Source organism: Artibeus jamaicensis, unplaced genomic scaffold, assembly GCF_021234435.1.
Source record: "Artibeus jamaicensis isolate MK-2021 breed Jamaican fruit bat unplaced genomic scaffold, CSHL_Jam_final contig_718, whole genome shotgun sequence".
Lineage (NCBI taxonomy): Eukaryota > Metazoa > Chordata > Mammalia > Chiroptera > Phyllostomidae > Artibeus > Artibeus jamaicensis.
Window position 1 is genome coordinate 4,113,937 of NW_026521936.1, and position 24,267 is coordinate 4,138,203.

General features: G+C 50.5%; 1 protein-coding gene and 1 long non-coding RNA gene across 2 annotated transcripts; one reads left to right on the top strand and one right to left on the bottom strand.

Annotated features, from left to right (window-relative positions):
- The first annotated feature begins 3,525 nt into the window (after positions 1–3,525).
- On the top strand, positions 3,526–5,166 carry CCT8L2 (chaperonin containing TCP1 subunit 8 like 2). The gene has a single exon (XM_037131933.2). It carries the CDS (start codon positions 3,526–3,528, stop codon positions 5,164–5,166), a length of 1,641 nt encoding a protein of 546 aa, XP_036987828.2.
- Positions 5,167–5,207: 41 nt separating this feature from the next.
- On the bottom strand, positions 5,208–18,999 carry LOC128628366 (uncharacterized). The gene is made up of 3 exons (XR_008392747.1): positions 18,636–18,999; positions 8,014–8,349; positions 5,208–7,219 (listed from the first exon to the last, which is right to left on the bottom strand). It is a non-coding gene; the product is annotated as an uncharacterized LOC128628366 (long non-coding RNA).
- Positions 19,000–24,267: the final 5,268 nt, after the last annotated feature.

A 24,267-nucleotide genomic window follows, 5' to 3' on the forward strand; every position in this document is an offset into this window, starting at 1 on the left:
AGATCTTACCATTTTTACATTCATATTTTTACTATCAAAGTTACGCTTTAAAAAGCTGCAGCCATGGCTCTTGTACTTTGTTTTGGTTTGGTTTATTTTTCAGGGGAAAACATGTTTTAAAAATAATTTCGATCACTTAAAATTCATTCATATTTAGTCCGTGGTGTGTCTTTTAGCTTTTAAAATTCATGTTGCTTTGCATAAGTTATTTCAGTAATTCATACTGTGTACCTGTGAGACAGAAAAATTAAAGAAACTAGAAAGAAACAAACAGATCCATCACGTTAAAAAAAAAAAAAAAAACCTGGGGCTCAGGGTCTGAGTCAAGAGTAAGTAGGTCTTCTGTGCTTTTTTTAGATAGTGATAAGAATCTTGCCCTCTAGGGGTATATACTCTAAGCCTGGCACTGCTTAACTAGATAAACACAAAAGGGACAAGCAGGCAACTGAACATTAAACACGGAAAAACACACAAATAGGAAGATTAAATATTTATAGCCATTGTGTACACAATCATGATCTTTCGTTTTAAAAGAAATGTGGCTGGGGGCTTGGGGGGAAGGGCTGGTGGGATGAGTCAGCAGATGGCATCTGTTAATGGGAAACCGCTCTGCCGGCAGGTGTGATACACGCCTACAGATGGGCTCTCCCACCCCCCACCCCCAAACACACACACTTTCTTAGGTTCCTCTCCTTTATTCATAGACAAGGACACAGTACGGATTCCTAAGGATGCCACACCAATCAACCCCACACTGGGCACCTTTAAACCACAGAAACTCATTCTTTCCCAGCTCTGGAGGCTGGAAGTCCAAAATCAAGGTGTTGACAAGGCTGGTTCCTTCTGGGGGCTCCGAGGGAGAATCTGTTCCCTGTCTCTCTCCAGGTGTCTGGTGGCTGGCTGCCCACAGTCCTCAGCGTCCCTTGTCTTGTAGGTGCATGACTCCAGTCTCTGCCACTGTGGTCACATGCCGTCTTGTCTGTGTGTTTGTGCCCTCACATGGCGTTCTCTGTTGTGTGTCTTCCGTTCTTGTAAGGAGGCCAGTTGCACTGGGTTCAGCATCCACCGTACTCCAGGATGACCTCATCTTACTTAATTATGTCTGCAATAATCCTCCTCCTCACTCTCTTTCCTTCAGCTCTCCCTTCAGACTTCATTCCCATCCCGGACCACCGCTCTCCCAATGGCGATGGTTCCATGTCCCTCTGGGTGTTTCAATAACACCTGTGCTGCACCCCATCACAGCTCCCCCACCTAAATTGCCGGGATACAGTGCTGCCTGTATCCGGCACTGAACCCTGTGAAGAAGACTGCAGCTGTCTGCTGAATTCACCTTTTGCCTACTATTCAGAAGCATCGAAATAAATAATCATGGAAGAAGCCAAATAAGTGGGGAAACATGGTAACGTTAGGAGAAAGAACTAAGACAATTCTTCACTGGAGTGTTTGCTTTTGAAAAAGAAATTGTATCTTTGTAAACAATGTATATGTGCACACTTTGTTTCTTCGCTACATTTTAGGTTGGTTGTTACAATGTATTTTCCAGGTCTATGAAGAAATGGGCAAGTCATCTTTGCTGCCTGTAATCGATCGACATGGGTGACACCCTTGCCAGGGTCACTGGCTTTCGGAAACCTGGGCAGAGGATGGTGCCCGTGTCTCACAGAGTCTCTGAAATCAGCAGAGGTCAAAGGGTTGTCCAGTCTTCAGACAGTAGATCTGCTTAGAAACATGTCTCCCAGCCGAGGGAGTGCGGAGGGGAAATGACAGGCAGGGCAGCCCGTGCAGTGTGGTCACACCTCCCCATGCATGCCTGTGCCTGCGGGAATCATGCTGGTCAGCATGGAACCAGGGATCCCCTCCCGGCTGGGGTTGTCAATGACAGTAACTTTCTTGGATCTTTTTTTTTCTTTTTTTTTTTTTTCATTTGTCAATTACAGTTGACATTCAATATTCTTTTTTTAAAGATCCTATTTATTTATTTTTGAGAGAAAGAGGAAGGGACGGAGAAAGGGAGAGAGAGAGAAACATCAATTGGTTACCTCTCACACACCCCATACTGGGGACCTGGCCCACAACCCAGGCATGTGTTCCCACAGGGAATCAAACCGGTGACCCTTTGGTTCTCAGGCCAGCGCACGAGCTGCTGAGTTACACCAGCCAGGGCTCAATATTATTTACTATTAGTTTCAGATGTGCAACACTGTGGTTAGACACAATTTACGAAGTGATCCCCCAATACCTCCAGTACCCCTCTGGCACCGAACACTTGCCTGTGGAAATATTGAAACAATACCTCCTACATTATCATGACTTCTGACCACCATCATTCCCCCACTCAACGGGGAAGGAAACCGGGTGTGTTCCCCCAGTGAAAATGAATGAATGGTGTTGCTCTTTCCCCTAATCTTGATTAGAGACACTCACCACCCCCAGCCGGCGAGTTACCCACACCTGCGGGAAGCTGCATTCATGCAGTGGGAGTCTCTGCCGCTTGCTAGTCTCTGTGTTCCTGTCACCTGTTTCCCTCACTACTCTGCACATCGGGGGGACTCCATGTGTCAAACAGAGAGACACAATCATCACTCCAATAGGCTCCATATGAGGAAAGGAGGGAGTGAGCGAAGGAGGGGACAAAAGAAAAAACTTACCTTCTAAGCAGGGAGGGGGAGGCCGAGGGGGCCCCAACTCTGTTCACTCAGGTTTTCTACCTTCCTGACCATTGGGAGGCGGGTCCCTTTCCCTCCACGCTGTCCACTCCTGTTTGTCTGTGGGCTGTGGGCCTCTCTCCCTCGTCTTGCCCTGCCTTTGCCAACTTGGTGACATTGTTGTCCTTGGAAGGAGCTGTCCCACTTTGCTTGGTGTCACACTCCTGCAACCTGAAAGACAGACAGACCGACAGACACCTGAAGGAACCGGATGACTAGCACAGACAGACGGATAAGGCGGCCAGAGGCGGAGGCCCTGGCTGGTCCTGTGCAGGGAGGGAAACCAACGGGACACGCTCCCCCTTAAATGGGCAACGAGGGGCCACAATGTCATCAGGGAATCTAAGTGGGTCCATCCTTTCATCCACTTCGTGGTCTCCTCACAGTCTCCAACATTCAAATGCGGTGCCAGGGCCTGGCACTCGGGTGTGTCCCGAGCCCTCTGGACCCCAGGCCTGACTTGGGTGCACCCGAAGGCCCTCCCGGACTCTAACCAGCCTTCTGTGACCTCACTCCCCGCCCGGGGTTCCAGGTGCCACTCTGTGAGGTCATCAGGATGGGATCCCTTTTGGCCACCAAGGGTCAGAGGCCCCAGCAGCCTCCTTCCCTTACAGCTCAGTGTGGGGTGGTTTCAGACCTGGGCTCGCCCCCAAACCCAGCCTGGAGGGCAGCTGACCCCAGACACTGGGTTACGGCCCGGCCCGTGTGTCCACTGACCCCTTGAGTAGCTTCAAAAGCTTGGTATCGCTTCCCCACCCCCACCCCGCCCCCTTCCGGAGCGTTCCTGCATCCAGGGCGGCCCCCCTCCCGACAGGCCATGGCTCACCAAGCCGCTTCAGTGCGGGAGCTGCCCCAGCGGCTGTGGCCGGGCCCCAGCGGTCAGGGAACAGAGGAGCAGCACCTTCTCAGCAGCCTGGCCGCGGCGCAGGCCTTGGCCAATGTCATCCGGCCGTGCTACGGCCCCTACGGCCTCCAGAAGCTCCTGGTGACCGCCAAAGGAGAGACCGTCTTCACGGGGTACGCCACGGCCATCCTGGGAGCCCTGCAGCTGCAGCACCCAGCTGCTCGGCTGCTGCGGGACGCCGCGCTGGGCCAAGCCGAACACTGCGGCGACGGGGTGGCCTTCGTGGTGCTGCTGGCCGAGGCCCTGCTGACGCAGGCCGAGCTCCTGTTGCGGGCCGGCCTGCCCCGCGCCCAGCTCCGGGAGGCCTACGCCGCGGCCGCCGCGGAGACCCTGGCCCTGCTGCCGTCGCTGGCGGTCCGGGCTCTGGGGCCTTTGGAAGACCCGTCCAGGGCCCTGTATTCGGTGATGAATACCCACACGCTGTCCCAGGCTGGGTACTTGGCCAAGCTGGTGGCGCAGGTGTGCTGGGCGGCGAAGGAGCTGGACGGCACCTTCCGCCGGGAGCGCGTGGGGGTGTGCGCGCTGCGAGGAGGGCAGCCGGAGGACTCGTGCCTGCTGCCTGGGCTGGCTGTGCCGGGGAAGCCGTGCGGGCAAGTGACCGTGGTGCCGACAGGCGCCAGGGTGGCAGTCTTTGCTTGCCCCTTCGGGCTTCCCAGTCCAAATGCCCCCGCGAAGGCCCGTCTATCCGGTCCTGCAGACCTCACTCAGTTTAGGAAAGGGAGCGAGAGCCTGTTCCAAAAGCAAGTAGCGCAGCTGGCAAGTGCGGGCGTTAACGTGGCGGTGGTGTGCGGGGAGGTGGAGGAGAACCCCCTGGCACAGGCCGATAAGTTCGACATCATGGTGGTTCAGGTGAAGTCCCCGCGGGAGCTGGCCGGCCTGAGCGAGGTTCTGGGCACACCTGTGATGCATCACCTGGTTGCCCCCCTGGAGCCCGGGAAGTGCCAGCGGGTGTACGGGCAGGAGCTGCGGGAAGGCCTGGCCGTGGTGTTTGAATGGGAGCCTCCGGCAACCCCTGCGCTCTCCGTGGTCCTCCGGGGCCCCACGACGGCGGGGCTCCGGGAGGCAGAGCAGGCCGTCTACCATGGAATCGATGCCTATTTCCAGCTGTGCCAGGACCCCAGACTGCTTCCAGGAGCCGGGGCTACCGAGATGGCTCTGGCGAAGATGCTCTCTGATACGGGGACCGCACTGGAAGGGCCTCGGGGCCCCGTGCTCCTGGCGTTTGCCCAGGCCCTGCGGGCTCTCCCTGCCACCTTGGCAGAGAACGCGGGCTTGGCCGCCGCCTCCGTGATGGCGGACATGAGCGCTGCTCACCAGGCTGGGTACTTCCTAGCCGGGGTGGGGTTTGAAGGCATGATCGACACGGCCCGGGAAGAGGTGTGGGACACCCTGGGCGCCAAGGCCCAAGGCCTCCAAGCCGTGGCGGACGTGGTCCTGGAGCTCCTGACTGTGAATGAAATCGTGATGGCCAAGGAAAGTGCCCCGGGCCAGCAGGACCTGAATCCTAATAAGAAGGCCAAGGGATGGAGACCCGTCACCCGTGGAAACACATAAGTCCAGACAACAGGCAGGGGGGGGGGGGCTGTCAAGGACGCACAATCACCCCCGAAACGACTATTGCCTTACTTATTCCCTCCATGCTTGGGACAGAGTCCATTTCTTTAGTTAAAAACAACATAAAAGTCCTTGACTTCTTTCAGATTCTTGGCTTTAAAAAAAAAAATCTGTTTCTCTCCATCAGATTCTACTCTTTTCCTCCAATAAGAGCAGGATTCGATTCTATTACAGGTTTTTAATTAAATATCTGGGGATGTAAAAAAATGTGCATGAATCTCTCCCCAACCACTTTATTCATGTGTGATATTCTAGCACAGGGGTGTCAAACTCATTTTCACTGGGGGCCGCATCAGCCTCGTGGTTGCCTTCAAAGAGCTGAATGTAATTTTAGGGCTGTGTAAATGTAACTACTTAACAGTTAAGCGAGAGCTTTGGCGCTACCGCCCGGAAGAAATGAGGTGCTAGGCCGGATGGAACAAGGTGGAGGGCTGGATTCGGGCTGTGGGCCTGGTGTTTGCCACCTGTGCTCTAACGTACAGGAATTTCTGTCTAGATGTCACTTTAGCCATCTGAGGACATCAGTCCCAGCTTACAGAAGTGGCAGCTCATTCCTACTGAGAGTGTTTGGAAGAAGAAAGGGATATTATTTAAGGCAAGAAGGAGGAGGAGAATGGAGGGAAATCAGCTGGCAGGCAGGCAGAAATGTAACTTTAAAAAAGAAAGCAACCTTGGCATGGGTGCCGAGAGATGAGAACACACAAGTTGGACCTGCACCGAGCTTGTCCTGCAGGGGAGGGGAGCAGGGAGCACCTGGGTATCCAGGCGGGGCTCCGACCCCGACTGGACACCCCCGGGCATGAAAGAGCTGGGAGCAGAGTGGAAAGAGCTGCCCAAGCCTCTTCCTCTTTGACCATTCAAGCCCCTTTGCTCTGGGGAAAGAGCAGGGTCTAGCGGCAGAGTCTAGGAGAGGGGAGGCTGCAACCTCTTAGAATCATAGAAACAAAAAAGCTGCAACCAACCGATACAAATTTGCAAAGATCCATTAGAAACTCACAAGAGGTGAGGTTTCCCTAGGGGCCTAAAAAGTGCTGGAGAACCAAGGAGGGCGGATGGACACGCAGAGAACCACACTCACTACTATTAATCCCAGGTTCGGAGAACCCTCCCTGCGTCCTCGTTTCTCTCCACCATTGTGTCTCAGGGAAAACAGCTAAGAGCTTTCATACTTCCTTCCTCCCCTCATGTTCCGTATTGCAGTCCCCATTCCTTAGTGACAGTGGTCATGACAGAAACAGGGAACCCTCTGAAGCAGGTCGAAAGGACTTTATATAAATTCTGTGCAATCATCCAAAGGTGAGAAAGAAGGCTGATGGTCTCTCAGTGGCAGCAGGCACATTTGAGCTCCAGAAAAAATAAGTCATTGGCCAATGTTACACTGGCCAATGTTACAAGAAAATGGAAATCCATAGTCATTCCCTGTTTTGTGGCCCCTATTATAAATGTCTCTGCTGTGATGTTTTCATAGATATGACCCCTATGATAACACAGCAAATACACCTCAAAATGGCCCTTGGGATATTTACAATTAGTGTTTTTCAAATTAGTGTAAAAGCCATGTTTATTCTCTAATAAATAAATAAATGAATAATAAAGATGGTCCTGCTCACACAGAACATTTTAGTTATGGGTCCAAGATATAACAGAGATCCAACAATGCAATAACACAAGGTATTTTAAACGTTCCAAGTTTGATACACGAGGGGATTTTTTTTTTTGATAGTTTGGGGAAAAATCATATTGTAACATTTCATCGCCCTCTCCTTCCCCCCTCCCCCCAGATACACAGATACACCCACAGAAGTCCGTATGTGTAAATGCAAGTTAGAATGACCAAGGTCAGCTCTGGCCAGGTAGCTCAGTTGCTCAGAGGATTGTCCCAAAACATCCAGGTTAGGAGTTCAGTCCCCAGTCAGGGCACATATAAGAATCAACCCGTGAAAGCTTCAATAAGTGGAGAAACTCATGGATGTCTCTCTCTCTCTCCCTTTCCCTAAAATAGAAAAAATTTTAATTAAAAAAGTTCTCAAGGTCAGTCTTACAAGGGACAAGGAAAGAATGGGCACCACAGATGTAACGAGCTTATGCTTAAAGGCAAAAACATGTGACCCACACTTGAAATTTAAGGACAGAGAATGCAGGCACCTTGAGTGTGCTGGGATGGCGGGGGCAGGGGGACGGGGTGGGGAGGCCCAGAGCTTGTGTTAGAGGCCCTGCTTCCCATCACCCCGAGACTGGTTGGTCAGTTCTTCAGCTTTGTGGCCTTCAGATAAGTCTCACTGAGTGAGCCAGCGGTGCTTTCCCCTTACTGTCATCTAAAGAGCATCGGCCACTCCAGAAGGACAGCAAATGTCACACAGCGGGCGCAGGAGCACCCAGGGCAGCTGGCAGGAAGGGCTCGGGGGAAGGGCCAGGATGGAGAGTTCTACAGAAGCAGAAGAAGTCTGGGTCTCAGGGTCCTTTTAGCATCAGATGAGGGTCACCTTCCCCATGACCTCCTGCCTCCCCAGCTCTTGCTACCTGAAGTGGTTCATGAACCTGTAGCATCAGGAACAAATGAGAAATATAGGGCCTGACCCCCCACACTATGTCAGAATGTGCACTTTAGCAAGACCCTCAGGTGACTGGGGTGCACATTAAAGTTTGACAAGCACTGGTCTGAGCAATAATCCCAATTAGCTATATCTCGATTATGCTTTGAAATCAAGTATCCTCCTTAATATCACCTTAGGCATTCTGTTTAAGTGTCAAAATATGGGACTCAGATATCAAGTTGTTTTTCATCACCTGCTGACTATGGGGAAGTTGACCAGAACGTGATCTTGATTTTACTAGATCCTGACCCAGCTTCCGAGGCTACAGGGTTGAGGTCCAAGGTCTCCTGCAGGCAGGGTCTCAAGTCCTCCCAAGGTCCATGGAGCTGGTTACCCAGGCCCCTTCCAAAGTGTTTCTTTTCTGTAGAAGCAACTGAATTTCAGAAAGGACAATTCCTAGTGGGTGGTCGTATCTCACTTGCAGCTGGTGGGCTCAGCTGTTCTTCCATCCCAAATCCCTTCCGGTTTAGCAACATTGTTTCCTGGAGCTCTCCTGCGATCCAGCAGGCAGAGAGCAAAGCAGCAAGATCTGGAGGAAACAGGGAAGGACAAGGGCAGTGTCTGAGTGTGGGCGGATGAAGGAGCTGTGCACCTGTCTCGGGTGGCAGGGCTGCAGTGAGTGGTGAGAGCTATTGCTTTGAGTGGGCACAGGACAGACCAGACCTGCACAGGTGCTGGAGTCCCAAAGGGAAAAAGTCACTGGTTCCAGGTGAAAACTCGACTGAAGACTTGTTAGCAGCTTGTGCAGGTCCTTCGTCTAAGGCACCTCTTCTCAAGAGCAACTTGCTGAAGGGAGCCCTGGAGGACCGGCGTTTGCCTTGCTAGGCTGGGGTCCCTTCAGTGCCCAGATGGGGGAAGGAGAAAGCTACAATTCGAGAGGGAAAACAGAGAACTCCAAAACAGGGACATCTATCTGAGTGGGAGGAAGAGAGAACATCGAGGCTCGGGGAACTCAACAATTTTATTGGTGAATGAGCAAAACTCGTGTGAAGGCGTCTTGCCATGGAACCCTGTCTTTGGCTGGACTGACGGACAGGTGCGAGTCACAGGGCTCCCTTTGGGGCCTTCTGGGATCCTAACCAACTGCTGGCGATTGGCTACTACCCAGTGTGGTTTACTGAAAATGCCCCCTGAGCTCAGTTCCCCAGTTAAGGTCACCGCCCCAAGCAGAGCTGGCCCTCTGGCTCAAAAACATTGAAACCTGCAGTAGACCAGAGATCTTGGATTCCCAAGGGAGCTGAGCCACCTTTCCTTCCACACACCTGCCCCCCACGTTCGAAGATCCCCCTTCCTTACGGAGGAGAGGAAGAAGGTTGGGGTGGAGACAAGAGAGATGCTGATGAATTTCTCAGAGGGGCTCTGCTCACCTCTCCCAGGGCTCCAAGGAGCGAGACGGGGAACAGCCCTGAGACTCTGGGAAAGCTGGGGGAGGGGCGGCGCAGCGTCTGAGCACAGAGGACGCTCCCTGCTTCCAGTCTCCAGCCCTGGGGCCCCAGGAGGTCCGAGTGCCAGCGGAAGGGGACGGAATGGGCTGTGGGGGAGGCGTGGAAGGAAGGGCCCGCTGAACGCTCTGCGGTGCGCCAGCACCGCCAGCACCCGGCCTGGGAGGCGGGTTTCCCTGGGCTCAGAGGAGGAGGTGAAGGATTGACTCGCTTGAGGCCTGAGCTGGTCAAGGAAAACCAGGAAGAGGTTAATGTACTTGGAATTAACCAGATTAAGTGTTCCACCGCCCGGCAGAGCGGGAGCTGGAACAGGACACGCTGAGATCATTGGGTTGCGGAGAGACATCACCACACGCTTCGTGCCCACTGTGTCCAGGGCTTGAAAATTCAAACCCTGTACCAGCGGACAGACTGTGTGGGGAGTCCAGACACTGCCCTTGCACGTTCCCCAGCAGAGCCTGGCACTGGTTACCGCGGAGCTGAGCGCGACTAGATCCTGGTTAGCAAAGAAGGCAGCGCATCTTTAGATGTGGTTTTATTCACTACAGAGGTTAAAAAACACAATAAGCGTCCTCGAGAAGTTTTCTTCTAACTCACAGACGCGTCAGAAAGGCAAGATGGAGCCAAGCAAGACTTTCTAGACTTCACGGAACTCCCAAGGAGAAACGCTTTCAGACCCGGATTGCCTGAATCTCTTTAACCGTGGGAACACCTGAGTGTTCTGCCTCCTGTGCCCACTGGCTCCGAACCCCAGCCCCGCGGAGGCCTCCACGTGGCTGCTCACCTGGGCTTACCTCCTGGGAGCCACCCCCTCCTGCGCCCCTGGGCCAGCACCTGCCCTCGGGAAGGGACGAGAGAGCCTGCCGGCCACCCTCCATCTTCCCTGCATAGATGCAAAATATTGCATATTTCACCTTCATTTCTACCTTCATCATGATCGAAAATCTCCTATTTCAATTGTGTTGGTGTGACTTGTTCGCAAAAGACATTAGAAAACCCGTTGCAATATTGTTTCGGGTGAAAAAGTTTCCAAAAGTGCTTGCAACTTTAGATTTTAATTTGAGAAGCATCTACACATGCCTTAATTCCTGAAACGATATGAAAAACATTTCAAAATATACCCGGATGTTACTGAAATTTAAACTTTTAAAAAATGAATTGAGGCACAATTGACAAATAACATTGTATCTGCGTCAGACGTGCCACGTAATCACGTGATACGTGGATAGATATTCGGCGGCCTGATCACCGCAGAAAGTGAGGTTAACGCCCATCACCACAGCTCCGATGTTTTTCTTACACTCTTAGCAGACTTAAAATATACAATATAGTACAGTTTTATGCTTTTATTTATTGCTTTTAGAGAGAGAGGGGATGGGAGAAGAGAGAGCGAGAGCAAGCAGTGTGTTGTTCCTCTCAGTGATGCATTCATTGCCTGCTTCTTGGATGTGCCCTGAGAGGGGACCTGCAACCTTGGTGTATTGGGAGGATGCTCTGACCAGCTGAGCTCCCCGGCCAGGGCCTCCGATCTAGTGCTGTTAACTATAGTCACCGCAGGGCACGTTACCTATGCAGGACGTGTTCAAATCATAACTGACAGTTTGACCTCTTGCCTACTTTTACCCACTTCACCCACTCTCCTCACCCACCCCCCATCTCCACCTCTGGTACCACGAATCTGTTCTCTGCATCTGTGAGTTTGGGTTTCTTCCCTTTTTCAGATTGCACATATAAGCAGATCACACGGTATTGGTCTTTCTTTGATGTATGTCACTTAGCATAATGCTCTCAAGGTTAAGTCGTGTTGTTGCAAATGACAAGATTCACTTCTTTTCTTGGCTGAGTAATATTCCATTGCATACATATACCACATCTTCTTCATCCACCCGAGGACAATCGGGTTGCTTCCACGTCTCGGCGGCTGTAAATAACGCTCACTGCTAGGAGCCTGGGATCCAGATGTCTTTTTGAGTTAGGAATGTCATTATCATCACATAAATAAATGCCTAGAAGTGGAATTGCTGGGTCATCAGGCCGTTCTTGTGATACGTTTTCGAAGACCCTCCACACTGCTCTCCACCACGGCGGCACCACTGTGCGCTCCCGCCAGCAGGGCATCGATCCGCTCTGCTCCGCGTGCTCACCAGCACTGTCTGTTATGTTTCCAGTCCATTACAGATAATGGCTCTGCTTCCCCCTCTCGCGTTATAGTTTGTGTTGTTTTTTCAACTGCCTTATTTCAGATCCCTAATCATATATTTCTCACCTCTTTCCTTCTTTCTTTTTCTTTTTTGCCTATGGTACCTTTCTTTCCAACAGTTTCTATGGGTTCTCATTACAATGAGTAATTAAACTTCTTTGCCTTCTATTCTATACCTTCTTGAAATGCCTCCTCAACCTTATGCAAAAGGTTGAGCAGGAAGATAATTCCATTTCCTCTCCAAGATCTATATTTCCTCTTTTTTTTTTTCTTTAAGAGTTTATTCATTTATCTTTAGAGGGGAAGGGAAGGAGAGAGGAAGAGAAATATCAATGTACGTTTGCCTCTTGTGCATCCCCTGCCGGGAACCGGCCTGCAACCCAGGCATGTGCCCTGACTGGGAATCAAACCATGATCCTCTGGTTTGCAGGCCTGTGCTCAGTCCATTGAGCTACACCAGCCAGGGCTATTTCCTCTTCATAAAATAAATTTCTGAGACTTCCGCCAAGATGGAGGCATAGGTGGATGTGCCGTACCTTCTCACACAACCAAGTTTAGAGACAACGAAATATTAGCAACAGAAAACACAGCCAGAACACGGAAAATTGAACTTTTCGGAAGTCCGTTAACAACAAATTCTTCAGCCTGACCGGTAAGGGGTGAAACCAGCGGCTGGTGAAGCGGGGTTGCACAGGAAAACTCGGTCAGACGGACTCAGGCGCGGAATCCAGACGCGCGGAATCCAGGCACAGGGTTGGACCTAGGGAGCGACCGAGCAAGCGACCAGGCGAGCGACCGCGGGGGAGACAGTGGGGGAGCGGTGCTGCGTGTTGACTGTGGTCACGCATTTGTGCGCGGGTGGACAGGCGAGGGAGTGGGTGGTTGGACCGGAGCCCGGCGGGTCCCCGCGGCAAACGGCAGTGGAGGGCGCCGCCATCTCCCTGCTCTGACCCCACCTCCACATACAGCGTCATAACCCAGCGACTCTGAGTGGCCCGGCCCAGGTGAACCACCTAAGGCACTGCTCCTCCGCACCCAGCTGTGAGAAACAGCAGAGGGGGTCGCCCTTTCCCCGCTCTGACCACGCCCCCACATACAGCGTCACAACCCAGCAACCTGGGAGTCCAAGGCACCGCTTCTCACACTTAAAGGACACGAACAGACCAAAAATGGCACAAGAAGATCGCAAAGCCTCAGAGCCCATAGATCTAAGCGATGAAGAAATAGCAAAACTCTCAGACACACAGTTTAAAACACTGGTCATCAGGATCCTCACAGAACTGGTTGATTATAGCCACAAATTAGACAAATATATGAAGGCGAAACTAACTGAAATGAATGGAATTGCACAGGACACCAATAGCAATGAAAAGGAAACTGGGACTCAAATCAATGGAGTAGACCAGAAGAAAGCAAATAATGGCCAAACAGAAAAGAGTCAAGAAGCAAGAATTCAAAGAAATGAGGAGGGTCTTAGGAACCTCCAGGACATCTTTAAACGCTCCAACATCCGAATTACAGGGGTACCAGAAGGGGGAAAGGCACAGCCACCAGTGGAAAACTTATTTGAACAAATAATAAAGGAGAATTTCCCCAATCTGGCAAAGAAAATAGACTTCCAGGAAATCCAGGAAGCTCAGAGAGTACCAAAGAAGTTGGACCCAAGAAGGAACACACCAAGGCACATCATCATTACATTAGCCAAAATTAAAATGAAGGAGAGAATCCTAGAAGCAGCAAGAGCTAAGGGGACAGTCACCTACAAAGGAGTCCCCATCAGACTGTCAGCGGATTTCTCAAAAGAGACCTTACAGGCAAGAAGGGGCTGGAAAGAGGTATTCCAAGTCATGAAATCCAAAGACCTACAACCAAGATTGCTCTATCCAGCAAAACTTTCATTTAGAATGGAAGGACAGATAAGGTGCTTCTCAGATAAGATCAAATTCAAGGAGTTCATCATCACCAAGCCCTTATTATATGAAATGTTAAAGGGACTTATCTAAGAAAAAGAAGTTAAAGAAACATGAACAGTGAAAGGACAACAAACTCACAGTTATTAACAACCACACCTAAAACGAAAGCAAACTAAAAGGACAGCTAGATCAGGAGTGGAAAATAGAAATGAAGATCTCAAGGAGGGTTAGCAACAGGGGGGTGGGAGGAGGAGAAGGGGGGAGAAGGTACAGAAAATAAGTAGCATAGACGGTAGATAGAAAATAGAAGGGGGGGCAAGAATAGCATGGGAAATATAGAATCTAAAGGACTTGAGACACATGGTCATAAACTAAAGGGGGGGTAATGGTGGGGATGGGGGGTAGGGTGGAGGGGAATGAAAGGGGGAATAGAACTAACACATAATCAATAAAAAAATTTAAAAAAATTTCTCTTCTTTCATGCCTTTCCCTCTCTTCTGATCTCTTCAGCTTTTTACTTTTATAAAATATTTTTCCTCTTCTTCTCTCTAGCGAGCCCTCATATACTCTATTTCAGACTTAACCAACTAGTAGGCTTCTAGAAGTGTAACGGTTAACACTTTCCTCTCATTCTGTGAGAGGTGGTAAGTGCTGGAATCACATGTATCTGTACCTCACTCAAACCACAGAGGGGCACAGGGGACTGGTCCCTGCAGTTGGAACATGTACTGTCACCCCAGTGTTAGGAACTACCTGGGTTCCAGAATTCAGCCTGATCACCAAGCAAGGACACTCACTTGATGAGGCAGATTTGCCATTTAAAAACGAATAAATGCCATGGAAGGGAGAGACAGCGGTCCCCTTTGCTACCGTGATGGACACAGGACACATGGTAGTTAACAGCCAACTGAATGCATGACTGCGTGAAGCCACTGGAAACCTCATGAAATGGTGTGAGACTGTGAAAATACCCCACTCGCATCCCCTGCTCCACAGGGGATGCACTCAACTGAGCACCCGCCTTCTGCACCGCACTCCTCAGAAGGGCGCTAGAGCTCCAGCACACCCATCAGCTCTACCAACGCCGGCTCCCCGAGCTGCAGACCTTTTTTGCCCACTCTGCCCACTCCACCTCCCCTTCCCAGGGGTCGGCCCTCCCTGCTGCTGCCGCCAACTGTCTCCTCTTTCTTCCCTCACAGATATTTCCTCCTACACATCTGTCGCATGACAACCCTGCCTGTCCAACCGCTCTGCAGAGGACTCGCACGGGCCCGGGAGGGCGAGCCATGAACAGGAGACTGCTCTGAGGCGGGCTGCTGCTCCCCCACACTAGACCTGTCCTCCCCCGGGAGGGACTCGGGGTGAGATGACCTGGTTTAGAGCCCCACCTCTCGCCACGAGAGCCACTCCCCATGCCTCTCCCTAAAGGCAGGAGCGCCACACTTGCACTGCAGCCTCACGCCTCCCGGACCTGGCCTGAGAAGACAGCCTGTGCGCAAACACCAGCGCACACACTCTTGGCTGGTTCTGGAGTGTTATTCATTTCTAGAAGTCAAGTAAGCTTATCCTTTGAACAACCTCTCCCTTTCTCCACTTACTAAGGCAGTATTACTACATCAGCAACAACAACAACAAAAGGCTTGCCCAAAAATAGCGTTTTATTTACTTTCCCAAGCCCTTCCTAGAACCATTGCCTCGCTTGACCCACGGAATAAAGATGCATGCAGGCGGGACCCGTGCCATCAGCCCCACACCCCAGAGGAGGAAGGTGAGACCCAGACTCATCTCTGTGAGTGTGGGCTTTGAAGCCCAAACAGTGACGGCTTCAGCGCTTTGACTGCCAAGTCCGCTTCCACCCCTGAAATGGTGCAACCTCTGTAGACTACCTGAACTCATGAAGCTAGATGACGGGCCTGTGCTGAAAGTCTTTGGGTGGCAGGCTAATTCTCCCATGCCGAGTTGTCTGTGCCGGCATTAACCAGCGGTCCTGGCACGCCATGTGCTGTGCTAAGTACCTGCAGGGGCCCTGTTGAATACCGACTCAGTGTCCGTCCCCCACGCCCACCCACACACACACCTCTCCTGAAAGTATTTAGATTTCAGTTCCACACGCTTACCTGTAATCACCCCAGTGTCTGGTCTAAGGACCTGCCCTGATTGGTTTAACCTGATCAACACTTTTGATTCTCCTGGCCAATCCCTGGTCTGGGGGGTTACAAACACTTACAAAGCCGGGAGGGCCCAACCAGGGTGAACGGGAAGGTTCTGGCCCAGACCGCAGGACTAGAAGTTAACTCCGTCCAACTGGACGCAGATGAGGGATCTCTGGCTTTCCTGCTCCTGGCGCCTCGCTGTGGCCCCGAGGGAAAGCCACAGCACTCGTGTGTGGGCTGATAGCTGTCCATATCCCTGAAACTATGAGTAAACAACCCAGGCCAAGGCAGATGATGTAACTGAGACCCAGAGGGGTACCAGACCCAGCCAGGTGAGGTGCCTGTTTGGGGCGGTTAAGACTAGATAGATTTCAACTTTCCAGCAACTGGCTCGGGCCTCCTGGTCTCAGCAGGCAGAGTGCTTCCCTGTGCAAGGGCTCCTGAGAAAGATGAGACGGACCCAGCTGCTGGACAGGACCCCAGAAGGAGGAAGGGGAACCGAGAAGGGCCTTCCTTCTCTTCTGCTTTCCTCCCTAAGGTAGCGCCCAGTGACAGGGACCCAGCCGAGCGTGATGGTGACACAGAGCCAGAAATCCTTCCCTCCCCCCACCCTAGCCCTCAGAGGGCCACGCCCTCTAAGACTGCCCTGGAGGAAGAAGGCACTCCCTGCCAGGTATCTGCCCACCTGAGGTCAGGGCGAGGGCAAGGCGAGCTGGGAGCATCTGGAAAAGAGGCGGGGGGGGGGGGGGGGGGGCGGGGGGGCGGGGGCGGGAGGCAGCCTTGGGGCAGCAAGCTTCTTCCCTCACTCTGCTGGTCACACAACAGGCAGAAAGAAAGCACACGAATCAAAGAAGCACAAAACACTGACAAAGAGAACAGGTTCGTTTCCACCTCTTACTTGTAGGTGTATCTACCTCACATCCGCAGGATCAGACCTGAAAGTCAGTGGTGGGCCCTCCTGGGCCTTTCAAGCCAGCCGGCCAGACGGTGTGTGGGCACACAGCTAAGGTGCTCTCACCAGCTAATGGAGGAAGGGGCATGACGGGAACAACACCCCAAATAAATAAACACGACGAATTCTTCAGACTGCACCCTGTGCTCTGAAGGAAATAACAGGGCAACCGGATCTGGCGGGAGGGGTCCTCCTTCCCATAAGGCGTCAGCAATGCCTCCCTGCGGGGACAGAGGAGCTCAGCCACAGGAAAGGGCTGAAGGAAAGCTGATCCGGACAGGCCAGGCAACAGCAGAGACGCAAAGGCCCCGTGCAAATGTGCTTGGCAGGAAGACGTTCATGTACCTGGAGGGCAGTGAGCAGAGTCTGGAGAGGCCTGGGGGGCCCTAGAAGGCAGGACCTTGGAGGCCCAGGTGGGGGATGTGTAAGGACTCTGTGGTGGGCGGGAACACTCCTACTACCAGCTACCCATCCGCTATTCTTCTGCATGTGTATGCATAAGCCATGATGGATCCTTCTGGCAGACCCCCGTAGAGGCTGACCTGGGTTTATGTTTGAGATCTCTCACTCTAATGACCTTGAGAAATCTACTTGAGTCTCCTCATTTGAATAATCAAGGGGTTTTCGGGTTTGGTGTTTTTTTTTGGAACATTTGTGAGGGGATAAGCTCTCGAACCTCATCAGTCAGTTTATCCTTACAGTCAAAAGCAGCCACTTACAAAACTAGCACGACTTAAACATACTCATATGTACAACCCTTAAACTAATTGTTCGAAGAACAATACAGCATCCACTCGAGTAGACGCCCCAGGAAAAAATGATCACTGTTGCAGGGATAATCAAGTTTGTCATTAACGTTCTCACTTGGTCCTTTAAAACCTCAATCTTGATCCGAGGTCTGGGTTGATCCGGGCGTTCCAGTTAATTTTCATTTCAAAACCCCCAAAGCTATAGCCACCTCAACATTGATAGTTTTCATATCCCTTGTCTCCCGCGCTAGCTGGGAAGTCTGTTCCCCTGGGTTGAGCTCAGGGAGGGAGGAACTGCGGGGTGGGCGGGGAAAGGGGGACGAGAGAAGGCCCCAGAAGATGGGGCACCGGGAGGAAACCCGGAGGTCTTCGCTGCCTCTTACTCCAGGGAAGAAAGGAAAATGCGAAGTGACGCAAAAGAGAGAAAAGGGGCTGGAAGCGAGAGTGGGCAGCGTTGGACACGGGGCCCGAAGGGCAGGCGGCGCAGAGCAGCGCGGGGTGCAGCCAGGCTCAGGCCTCAGGCTCCCCGAACGCAGAGCAAGGAAAGAGACGTGGGGGAGACGGTAAATACTGGGAGTGGAGCAAAGCGAGGGACAGGAGCTGGATGAGGAGGACCAGGGAGGCCGGCAGCTGAGGACACCCGCAGGAACCTGGAGCGTAGCGACCAGCAGAGCTCGGCTCCCCCAGAGGGCCTATGGGGGCGGGGCGGGGCGTCGGGCCAATGGGAGGACGTAGCGGGCGCCAGGCACCTCTGGACCAATGGAAGGGTGAGTAGGCGGCAAGAACGACCAATGGGAGGCCGAGATGGAGGCGGGACGGACCGCCTGGCAGAAAGCAGGCCAATAGGAGGCCGAAACCGGAAGAGCTGGCGACCCTCGGGCCCCAGACCCGGGAGGGGAACCCGGAAAACAGTGGGGGCAGGGAGCCGGGCTGTCAACCTGTCAAATCCACTTTGGAACGAAGTAGGTCACGCGCCTCCGCGGGCCAGGGCTCCCCCACCCCGCGAGGCCTGGCCGGGTTGCTTCCTGTTCCTGCCGGCACTGGGGGCGGGGCGGGGTGGTGTCCGGGACACCTGCCTCCCCCGCCCTGTGGGCTGCACGCCTCCGCGCCGCGGCCACCCGCTCGTGCTCTCCCTGCTCCCGGGGGGTCGGCCCCCACGATCTCCCCCCAGGCCGCCAGGCCCACTGCGGCTGCGCAGATGAAAACACGCCTTCCCTAGCGGCACCTCACAGCAGGGGACTCCCCACATTGGGGCTGCCCGCTCGCCGCTCTATCGTCAGGGCCGGTCCCCGCGGCCGGCGTTTGCGGAAGCCGGCCGGCGACGCACTACTTGGCGCGGAAGGACCCGCGGGAGGCGGAGGAATCCGTGTTGACCGAGGGGTAGAGCTTGCCAGCCTCCCCGTCACCTGTTCTCGCCGTGGCGGGGACCCAGCTTCTCTCCCGGCGGCGGGCTGGCTCGGGGGGACCACGTTCTGGGTCTCGGTATGGCGGGTAGCAGAGCGTCCTTCGTGTAGTTCCTCTATGTGTCCGTGCTTAGGTCGCGCGCGGAGTTCTCTCTCTGTTTCCCGAAGAGTGAAATGAAATAAAAGCCGCTGGGAGAAGGCGGCGTGAGCCCAGGTCCCCGGTCCCGGGCTGGCCCCGACGTCATCCTGGCCGTCGAAGCCGGGGAAATTCTTCCGCTGGGGCCACACGCATTGCTCTTTGGTGGCTGTCCGTCCTCAAAATGGATGTTGACGAACCGTCTCCAATTAAGCGACGATTATGCTCTTATGTCCATTCTGTTCGTTTCCTTATGCAAATTTGCATAGGACTTTTGCAATAAATGGGCAGTAAATACAGGGTTTTAATTTTTACTACTTGGCCGCACAAATTACATTAATTCCCCTCCAACAAGGTAATAATACATTGTAACAACGACTAACTATTCTTCTCCCAAATTGTATAAAATCTAAGGATAAGATGTAAATTGAAAACGCTAAAATTTGAACGCTAAACTTACATTTTTCACGGTAATTATTTGGAGTGTTTCATGTACGGTGAGATGAAACATTTCATTTTGATTCCAATAACACTTATTTAACACGCAAGCATTGCATCTTGCTCAAACATTTGCATGTGTTTATATGCAAAGCATTGTACTCATACTTTTATTACTTTACCAAATGCATATTTCCTCAAAAAATAATTTGACTTCGTTTTAAAATCCAGTCTTTGTATGCATTTTAGCTACCGGCTGGGAAGAAAATAATATACTGTACCATCTATGTACAGAATGTACAGATGTAAATATTTTTCCATTTCTAAGAGACATGGTTATCAAGAAAGAAAACTCTAGATAAAACTTTTAAAAAGTAAAAATGTCCTTTAAATTCATAAGCTTAACAGTCATGAGCTTACCCATCCATTAGCAGTAGCATTGTAATACTTGCAGAGGTACCACTTTTATTACTCTATAACATAGCATTATCGTAAAAGGTTGGACCAGATGCCAAGCCTTTTCAATAAAGATTAAAATCTAACAAAACAACAAAAGACCTCGTACATGTTTTATTGTAGCTAATTTCTAATTGCCAGCTAATTTTCCAAAGGGAGTGGTTGTTCTCTGTTTTCGCCAATTAGCAACCTAACAGTGTTAGAAGCTCTTTGCCAGCATTGGGGATATTAGAAAAGTAGTATCTTCTCTTATTTCAAAAGTGTCATCCTTTTCCTGTCCATTAATACTACGAATAAAATAAAAACACAAGTATTCTTTCCACAAATAAACTGCAGGATTGTCAATAGCAGAACGTCAAAAAGAGAATGAATTGTATATTCTTAATACAAAAATTACATGCTGGAATTTGGCCGCTAGATCTACTACATTAATAAGAAAAACTGGAGATTTTCAAACTTAAAGTACAACCCTAAAACAATCGTCTGGCTATTTTGGGGTATATTTTCACTCCTTTAACAAAGGGTAGAAAATAGTGTTGTTGTTGTTTAAGATTTTATTTATCTTTTAGAGGGGAAGGGAAGGAGAGAGGGAGAGGAATATCAATGTATGGTTGCCTCTCATGTGTCCCCTGCAACCCAGGCATGTGCCCTGACTGGGTATCAAACCACAGTTGTTTGGTTCCCAGGCCCATGCTCAATCCACTGAGCCCCACCAGCCAGGGCAAAAATAGTGTTTCTTAAAATGAGTGTTTGTTTTGATGTGATGCGTCACATCTTTTTTTTCACTTGCAATTCCTAAGAAAGCTAACTCCATTTCTTCTCCTCCAATATAAAAGTTACAAACATTCTGTCTTAATTATTTCTTCTGTTGTAACCCTTGCTAGCAAATTCTCCTTGAATAGATTTGGGAGATTATTTACTTTTATCAGGGGAGTTACTGTTTGACCTAAACACTTCGTGTATAATACCCTCCTGTAAGGAGGATTTTTATAATTCCCTACCAAACTGCCTTGGCACAATTTCATTTCTCAGTTGGCAGTGCATTTCCTGAACTGGGAGGAAAGGGCAGGCAACCTCTTTACTTCCTCTGGGAAGGAGGGTGGGAGGCTTTGCCCCAGGGTGAAGACGCCTTCTGGGCAGCTCGGCCTGGGCTGTGTGATTGGAACATCAACTTGGACAAAAAGGGGAAAAGGATTCCGTGAGTGGAAAATAAATACGCCTTGAGTGAGAGGTTGCCAGCCAGTGGTCTGCAGATATGTTTATTTACCTTGCACAGTGTTTAGAAATTTTTTAATGAGTTTCTAAGATTTAAAAAATGAGAGACTTCAGAGAAAAATTCTGAATTGCTTCTGTGGAAAATCACACAGATGCAGCTCATTTCTCTCCCGGCCACGTGCCGCAGTAGCCGATGGGCTGCTGCCTGCTTCCGACTGGGTGAACACTCTGCTGGGGCAGATGCGACCAACTGTTCAAGCCACCCAGCCACTGGGTGAACCTGTGTCTGGAAAACCTGCTCTAGGTTCTACAAAATTGGGAAGGGCTTCAACGCAGAGAGAAGTCAGACTTAGGAAGAAGAGAGGGCCTTAGGTTTTTGTTCTAAATAAATAAATGAGCTCAGAAACGGAAAGTTATTGGAATGATATACAGCGAGCGGATGCACCCCATTAGTTCTCTTGTCAGTCCCCCCCACACAGAGGAAAGGTCAGGTTGTATCAAAGTGAAAACTTGAATACAGAATGCAAACAATGCCTTTGTGTTAAATGAACATCGCTGGAAAGTCTAAGCTATTAGAATCTAGGAATAGTTACAGCTGTGAAAGATTATGTAAGAAAAAGAGATTCTCCAAAGGGCTACAGAGTGAAGATGATGATGATGATGATGGTGATAGTGCAATAATTTGCTGTCACTATGATAATTAAGATGCCACTAACCTTTGGCCATTGTTGGTCCTAAAAGTGCCCAGGTGATCTGTCTTTCCTGCATTCCCTGGACTGCACCCCTAGCTTATCCTCTCTTAGGCCACTTCCTGTCATGGCATCTGCCTTTTCCTGTTGGCACCAGACTTCTTTCCTTAGCAAGAAATACTCCCTTTCTAGGGCAGAGAAGAAAGACAATAAGCTAAGAATTGAGGTGACAAGTGTGGTAGGAAGGAAAAGAGACACAAAGGAGAGAGAAAGAGCACCAAGCACGGAGAAACGGAGATTAACCCAGAAGCAGCCGCCACCACCTTCTCCACCCCAGTGAACCTCCAGATCAACACCAAACCCGACAAGGGATGGCAGCGCACTGGGAAGTTCCCGAGTCCATGTCCAGGTGCATTGTGGGTAATGGCGGCTGGAGTGTGAGGTGGACCAGCTGGGCAGAGGTACATGCAAGTCCAGTCCAGAGTCATCGGTGAGGGAAAGCTTAAACAAAATGTGTACTTTCAAGTAGTAGAATGTTTACAAAAGTTTTTTATACAGTTTTTAATCCTCACCCAAGGATATATTAGTATTGATTTTAGAAAGAAAGGAAGGGTGAGAGAGACACACATTGATGTGAGCAAGAAACATCGATTGGTTACCTCCGCAGACACCCTGACTGGAGATCAAACCCACAAGCCAGGCATGTGCCCTGACCAGGAATCAAACCTGCAACCTTTTGGTGTATGGGATGACATGCCACCCAACTGAGCCACCCAGCCAGGGCTACGAAAGTTTCAATAAGACAGCCAATACCATATTAGATGAAGAGAAAGCAAACAGTAAAATTATTAATAAAAACATATGGAGGAGTTAAAATATTGTTTTGGATTTTAATTGATTGAAGTGTTATGTGAATATACTATTTAAAAGGCTAGAAGAAAATATGGCAAAATAGTAGTAAGTCTGGATTTCCAAAAATGTTCTTGTGATTGCAAGGTATTTATATAATCAAAAGAAGATCATTGAGAAGCGGGGGGTGGGGGGTGGGTCTAAAAAAATCAAACTGAGCGTGTGCTTACCGAGTTTTAGTTCCATGAGAGAAACTAACACCTACAGATGTTACCATCTCCAGACTTCAAAAATATTTCCCCAAGATCACCGGGCCCAGACAAGAGAGGACAGACAGCTGAGCAGGACCTACCCCGTGGTGCTGGAAAAGGACTCAAAGTCCATGCCATGCTGACACCCGACCTGGGGTCAGAGAAGGGTGTCGTGTAAGATTGTCGCTTACGGTAGCTCTCAAAGCCTGCCTGTCCCCCACCTCTTTTGAGGAAGGTCACGTGTGTGGTCTGGGGCCCCTAAACAGGAGTATCAGTCTGCTGGGGCCGCTGTGACAAAATAGCACACACTGGGCGGCTTAGACACCACACACTTATATTCTCATGATTCTCGATGCTGGAAGGGTGAGATCAAGGTGTCAGTGGGGTTTGTTTGTTCTGAGATCATTCTCCTTGACTGTGGATAGCTGCCTTCTTTTTTATTAAGGTTTTTACATTTTATTTTTAGAGAGAGGAGAAGGGAGAAAGAAAAAGAGGGAGGGAAACACTGATGTGCGAGAGATACATCAATCAGTTTCTTCTTGCACGCTCCCAAATGGGGACCTGGCCTGCAACCCAGGCATGTGCCCTGACTGGGAATCGAACCGCTGATTCTTCGATTCCCAGGAATAAGATATTTATTCAGTCCACTGAGCCACACCAGCCAGGGCAGATGGCTACCTTCTTGGTGTGTCCTCATGTGATCTTTCCTCTGTGTGACTGTGTCCTACTGTCTTTATAAGGACTCCACTTTCATTGAATTAGCACCCACCAACATGTCCTCATTTTAACTTAATTCCTTTTTAAAGACCCTACTTCTAGCCCTGCCTGGTGTGGCTCAGTGGACTGAATGCCGTCCTGTGAACTGGAAGGTTGCTGGTTCAATTCCCAGACAGGGCACAGGCTATGGACCAGGGTCCTGGATGGAGGCGTACAAGAGGTCACAGACCCACATCTCTCACACACACTGATGTTTCTCTCCTTCTCTTTCTCCCTCCCTTCCCCATCTCTAAAAATAAATAAATAAATATCTTAAAAAAAAAAAAGAAAAGGACCCTACCTCCAAATACAGTCACATTCTAAAGCACAGGAGGTTAAGCATTCCACGTGAATTTTGGTGTGACCCAGTGCAGCCGGTGGCAGAAGGTGCCCTTTTGATCGAGACATGTGGCTGGCTGTCCTTGAATCAGAAGGACAGCTGTCGGCGTCAGGGGGTGCTAGTAAAAGAAGTGGGGTGACTAGGAAGTGGACAGTTTGCCAGAAGAAGGTTTGTTTGGAGTAGAACTAACACAACTATGGTTAGTTGTGGTTTTTAGAAACTTTTGGCTAGCTTTCTCTCTTTAAATTTCGTAATGTTAAAGAAAACCATTTTAAGATCTATCTCTGGGTAAGACTTTCCAATGGTATCATGAAAACGTAATAAAGAGATTCTGAGAACTAGAGAAAGTAAAACAACAGCAGATCCATCGACTGTCCTCTATGAGGGCTTTAATAGTTTATTTTATTTAAGACGTGATATGAATCTACTGAAAAGTAAATCCCGCCAGGTAACAATGGCTTTTAGAGAACTGACGTCCATATTCTCGGTGCAAACCAACAGGATG

Coding starts and splice junctions, on each gene's coding strand:
- CCT8L2 (XM_037131933.2), top strand. CDS start 3,526: ATGGCTCACCAAGCCGCTTCAGTGCGGGAGCTGCCCCAGCGGCTGTGG.